The following is a 6,379-nucleotide window of genomic DNA, read 5'->3' on the forward strand; positions in this document are numbered from 1 at the left end:
ATAAAAATACTAAAATACCGCCAATCAGAAAAAGGTTTCGGTGCACTGAAATTACTTTACTCGATTTATTGTGGCATTATAGTTCAAATTGTTAATAGAGCAGTGATATATGGTAAATAATATATATATTTTTTAAAATATAATAAAATATTATTAAATAATTTTAAATTAAAATTGTACTTGTTCAAACAATCTTCTCCCACCCACAGCCCACCTGGCAATTTCCCTTCCATTCAGAGCACGCAGTTATATCAGTTAAAAAGAAAGAAAAAGGTTAATATAAACGCTAAACTGAAATGAGCCTCTTCAGTTCAACAAGTACTTCATCTTCTTCCTCTAAACCTGTCTTCTGTCCCTCACAAAACCCTAACAAATCTATCTTCTCCTTCAAAATCCCATGCAAAATTCATCTCTCTTTCCCTCCATGCCACTCCCAGCAAGCCTTTTCTCCTTTACTCCTCGACCAAACGCAAAATGCAAAATCCAACAACAACCTTCCTAATGTGGAAGAGAAGGAAGATTCTCTGAAGAAAGTCCTTGCGGTTCGCCGCCCGGTTAAGGAGGTCTCGGATGATGAGGGTGGTGGTGAAGATGGTGATGGTGGGTCGTCATCATCAGCGATCATAGATGCTAGTCTCAATGAGTTAGCGAAAAAGATGCCAATTTTTGAGCCTGAGAGAGTGGACTCTGGTTCTCAAGAAAAGCTGCTTACAGTGAACTTGGACTTGGCATTGTACAAAGCTAAGATTTTGACCAAAAAATTTAAATATCAAGAAGCTCAGGAGATTCTTGAGAAGGTATATAAGTGCATGTTTCATTGTTTGTTGTATATTTATAAAGCTGAGCTGATGATAATAAATGATAGCTTTGTTTGTGTTTTCGTGTAAAGTGTATATCTTATTGGCCGGAGGATGGCAGGCCTTATGTGGCTTTAGGGAAGATTTTGAGTAAGCAGTCAAAAACAGCGGAAGCTAGAGCTGTGTATGCAAAAGGTAGCCAGGCTACTCAAGGAGAAAATCCCTACATTTGGCAGGTCGATTTCTGTTCTTTTCTCAGTTCTAGTGTTCATTGCTATTCTAATTTTGTTCATTGCTTAAGTCCGACTTGCTGATTTTACATGCAATTTCAAATATCTTTTAGGAGGAACTTTTGTATACGTTGTCTCTAAATGATCCTTGGATATTTGACAAGAGATAAGTGAGAGAGTTTAATTCCTTTCTTCACATCAAAAGTTATGCCCCAAGAAAAAGAAAAAGTACAAAATGGGATTCTAACTAAGTCCTTGTGGAATTGAGTGAATTTGATTCATACGCTGATTTAATGACCTAATTACAAGAATAATTGAATGCTTGTTGATTCTTCCTGCCAGAACCTATGAATTGCATATTCCATGTTGTCATTCCTCATATTGAGAGTTGACCTGTAGTTATTTTTTGTGACAGTGCTGGGCTGTTTTGGAAAATAAGTTGGGGAATATAGGGAAAGCAAGAGAGTTATTTGATGCAGCTACAGTTGCTGACAAGAGACACATTGCTGCCTGGCATGGATGGTCAGTCCTGGAGCTAAAACAGGATAATGTCAAGAAAGCAAGGCAGCTGCTTGCTAAAGGTATTAAGTTTTGCGGTGGAAACGAGTACATATATCAAACACTTGCATTACTGGAAGCTAGAGCTAGTCGATATGAGCAAGCTCGGGACCTATTCCAGCAAGCTACCAAGTGTAATCCAAATAGCTGTGCCAGTTGGCTTGTAAGTTCTTGAAAGATCTATTCACTGGCTATCTTTTGTGAAATCGAGCTTTTCATTTCAATGGTCAGGATACGATGAAGTCTGACTTCTTGTGTCCATTTGTTATGTATGATTTTTCCTGATTCAGGCATGGGCACAATTGGAGGTGCAACAGGAAAACAACCTGGCTGCTCGGAGACTATTTGAGGTAACCTATTATAATATATAATCATGTATTGATATTGATATAATTTTCTTGAAGCATATTGTAAGCCAAATTAAACCTTTATCAGCTTGTGGGAAAGCGACTCTCATTTACCATTATCAGCTATTTGCTTTCTCACTTGTGTTCTAGGTCTGTATTCTCTAATGGTATCAGCCATCATGACTGTATGCTCATTTCTTATTTGGATTTGTAGAAAGCCATCCAGGCAAGTCCAAAGAATAGGTTCGCCTGGCATGTATGGGGAGTTTTTGAAGCAAACAAGGGAAATATTGACAAGGGAAGGAAACTTTTAAAGATAGGTCATGCACTGAATCCTAGGGACCCTGTTCTTCTTCAGTCTCTTGCTCTAATAGAATATAGATACTCAACTGCGAATCTTGCTCGTGTCCTGTTTAGGAAAGCATCTGAAATAGATCCAAGGCACCAACCAGTTTGGATTGTAAGAAACTTCTTATTTAATATTGATCTGTCAATCAAGTACATATTATTGTTTTTTTTTTTTACAAACCAAATTATACACATTGACACATTGCTGTATCAAATCATTTCTCCCCATTTTTATTGTTTCAAACCATAATTTCTCCATGCGCATTTAATTTCTTGGATAATAGTGGTAATGCCTGTCATTTTAACCAGGCAAATTTGTTGGAGAAAAGAAATGTTAATTGAAATATTTGGTTGCTTAGGCTTGGGGGTGGATGGAATGGAAAGACGGAAATATATCCACTGCAAGAGAATTATACCAAAGAGCACTATCAATTGATTCAACTAGTGAGAGTGCTGCTCGGTGTCTGCAGGTAATGACCAGTATGTTCTATATAGTAACTAGATTTAGACTGATAGTTCACCTATCTGACACTTTGCATGTGCTGACTGAGTGATAACAATTGCCATTCCTTACAGGCTTGGGGTGTTCTTGAACAGAGAGTTGGTAATCTATCAGCAGCTCGAAGGTTATTTCGATCCTCACTGAATATAAATTCTCAGAGTTATATTACATGGATGACATGGGCACAGCTGGAGGAGGAGCAAGGAAATTCTGTGCGAGCTGAGGAAATCCGTAATCTCTATTTCCAGCAGGTTAGTAGTTGTACTAATTACTGCATTTATCTGGTAAAGACTAATTCCTACACAATTTATCAGCTAAAGAAATCATCTGATCATGTTATTTTATCATTCTACTTCATCCAAATATTGATCCCCAGAAGCCATGCATTATTTCTATCAGTAAAACATCCATGTATATATGTTTACTTGAAAACAGGATTGGAGATGTGGTAATGGAGAATTTTACTTCTTGTAGATGCATAATATAGTTTTCTAGGAACTTCCCTCTTACGAGATTTTAGCTACTAATGAACAACAAATCATATTTCCTTTTGAATGTGCCAGCGAACTGAAGTTGTTGATGATGCATCCTGGGTTATGGGATTTTTGGATATTATTGACCCAGCACTAGACAGAATTAAGAAACTATTGAACTTGGAACGCAACTCATACAACAAAGAACCTTCAAGATATAATCCAGGAGTTAACGAAGATGACACTGATGAGGAATCAGCTGGCACTTCCCCAGGTTCATATCTTAGCAATGACTTGAAAGGCCTTAAAGGATTTGATTTGGATGAATTTGTCCGGGACAGGTTGTCTCTAGACCCTGATAAGCTTGACGTTCTGCTTGAAACGGCAAAATCTTCTGTGTCAAGAAGAGTTAAACCTTCAAGAAAAATATACGGATCAAGAAACAAAGTCGCAGCAACGCAGCCTCAAACCAATATTTAGTCAGTAAATGTTGATGCTATAAACACGTAGAAAATTCTACCTAAAAATTTGTGCAGGGGGAAAGAAGTTTTGGACCCTCCTGCGACTATGTTTGAATTTAGGTACATCATCAAAGCAACAACAGATTCATAAATTAAAAATGTAAACTATTGTATGCTGATGAAAGTGTATTAAATTGAGAAAAAACCTAGTTGGTCCGTACCATGTATTAAACCAATCAAATGGAAGAACATGCTTAATTCTTAAACTTACCTGTAATTTCTCTTACAAGCTTTACGTACTGATTTTGACCCTCAAGTTCCCAAACGCTATGCAGAAAAAACCCAAAAGTTTCGACCCATATCTCCAATTCATTGTCTAGAAAGCAAAATCTGATATAAGTCATATACCACATTCGTCTTCTGTGAATACAATAAAATTAGCAAAAAATATGTATTGATTTAAATATTTTTCATACTGTTTTGTTGTTTTTCTGTGTCTTTGAAACTAACAGGACTATAATCCTTCTTCATTAGAAGAAATGTTGTGAGCCATGATCAGCAGTACCATCAAGAAGAATTTTGAAAGACAATCGTGGACATCTCTCTTGATTATTCAAAACCTAAGTCAAACTCGTGTTGTTCACCTCATAGAACTGAATGATTAGGAATGTTAGAAGGACTGTATAATGAACTAGAATTAGTGTGCAAAATCAACAAAACAAAAAACAAAACATTAAGGCTCGCGATTCATTCTGATTCACCTAAAATTGGGTTACTTTCAATAAAGTTAATATTATTTTAATATTTCATCGCTTCTCTTGTTACAGTAAATTTATTTTCATAATGAATTTTTACTGTTAAAAAAATAATTGTTTAATAAAATCACTCAGGCATTTATTTTATGGTTCTTTACCCAAATCCATTCATCCACATACAATAATGAAACTTAAATCATGAGATTCAAACAAATCCGATTATGTCATTTGAAACACAAAATGTCTTAAGCTGTTTTCATTTCCAATAACGCTCAAAAAAATACGATAACTTTTTTGTTATTGCTTCTATGTGTTATGGAAAGAGAATCTAACCCTTAATTTATAATAAATTTATTTGGTCATTCTATTATAATTCCAATAAACTATAGTTAACCCAAATTAATTTATTATATATGAACAAATTATACCTATAAAAAATTATTTCGGGACTATACATATGGCCTATTTTCTTTTATTAAATTAAAATATAATTAATATATGCCCATATAAATATTTTAACATTCTCCCATTGAATCAACATTAACTTTTTATTTATTTCGAGAAAAGAAAACATTTTTATCCAGGTGCATGACGATTTAATTTTAAAGTTTTGACATTTTAATTTTAAAATTTTTTCTTGAAAACATGTTAAAATCAGTATAGCATTTTAAATCAAAGTATTTAATTAGTTATTAGACCTAACAAAACATGATAAATAATCAATATTTAAATTATAATCTTAATACTTTCATACATAATACATAGTTAATATTTGATTATAGGCTCTTAAACATATAATATAACTAATTAATAAATCAACAACATGAATAGATTTAAATTAAAAATATGGATAAATTAAAATGCTAAACTCTAAATTAAAAAAATTTAGTGCAATTATATTATATCTCTAAAATTCATTCTTGTCCTACATCATTTGCCCTAATTAAAAAAGGTTCAGGTCCTAGTGGTTGTGTTACAAATTAGAATTAATCATGCCTCTAAAGATAAAAAGGAAATTAATTAAAATAGGCAGCGAATTTGCCGCCTAAACCTTTTTCGACAAGAATTCTTAACTTTTACCTTTTTAAGCAAATGATATTTTCATTCCAAAAGTATCCTTCATTTTATTTTTTTGCATTTACAATAGCTTTCACAACACAAGAATTCTTAACTTTTACCTTTTTAAGCAAATGATATTTTCATTCCAAAAGTACCCTTCATTTTATTTTTTTGCATTTACAATAGCTTTCACAACAACTTTCACAAATTAATATCTTATATTTCAGAGTATACGAATTAAGCTTAATTTTTCTATAATTAATAAAATTTACAGATGAAAAACAGATTAATTTTTGATATAATAATTGATACTTATATACTTTTATACATTTACAAAATGATGGACATAACTAACACGGGATGTGTGGCAAAAGGGTGGGCGTTTTCTCAAAATAGTACGTTTTTTCGAATGGGTGCGAAAAAATGCGAAATGGTACATGAAAGGGTGTGGTAAGCTAAAGAGGTGTGTGAAAGGGTGCGAGTGCGGGTGCATAGAAGGGTGTGACAACGCTGAAAGGGTATGTGGAAGGGTGCGACACTTGTGAAAGAGTGTGACAATGTTGAAGGGGTGCGTGAAAGGGTGTGGCACTTTTGAAAGGCTCTGTGAAAGGGTACAGGTGCGTGGAAGGTGCGGCAACGCTGAAAGGATGCGTGAAAGGGTGCGGGTACGTAGAAGGGTGGAACAATTTGGAAAGGGTGTGTGAAGGGGTATGGGTGCGTGAACGGGTGCGGGTGCGTGAAGGGGTATAGGTGCGTGAAAAGGTGCAGGTGCGTAGAAAGGTGCGACAATTTGGAAAAGGTGCATGAAGGGGTGCGTGAAAGGGTAAGACAATGCTGAAGAGTTGCGTT

At 34.7% G+C, this 6,379-nt stretch overlaps 1 protein-coding gene across 1 annotated transcript; it reads left to right on the plus strand.

The window, feature by feature from the left end:
* Window positions 1–221: 221 nt before the first annotated feature.
* On the plus strand, window positions 222–3,982 carry LOC123210260 (protein high chlorophyll fluorescent 107). The gene is made up of 8 exons (XM_044628514.1): window positions 222–797; window positions 890–1,033; window positions 1,443–1,748; window positions 1,876–1,935; window positions 2,147–2,392; window positions 2,640–2,750; window positions 2,857–3,033; window positions 3,346–3,982. Exons 1-8 carry the CDS (start codon window positions 297–299, stop codon window positions 3,733–3,735), a joined length of 1,935 nt encoding a protein of 644 aa, XP_044484449.1. The 5' UTR covers window positions 222–296; the 3' UTR covers window positions 3,736–3,982.
* The last annotated feature ends 2,397 nt before the right edge of the window (window positions 3,983–6,379 follow it).

Source organism: Mangifera indica, chromosome 3, assembly GCF_011075055.1.
Source record: "Mangifera indica cultivar Alphonso chromosome 3, CATAS_Mindica_2.1, whole genome shotgun sequence".
In the NCBI taxonomy this organism is placed as follows: domain Eukaryota; kingdom Viridiplantae; phylum Streptophyta; class Magnoliopsida; order Sapindales; family Anacardiaceae; genus Mangifera; species Mangifera indica.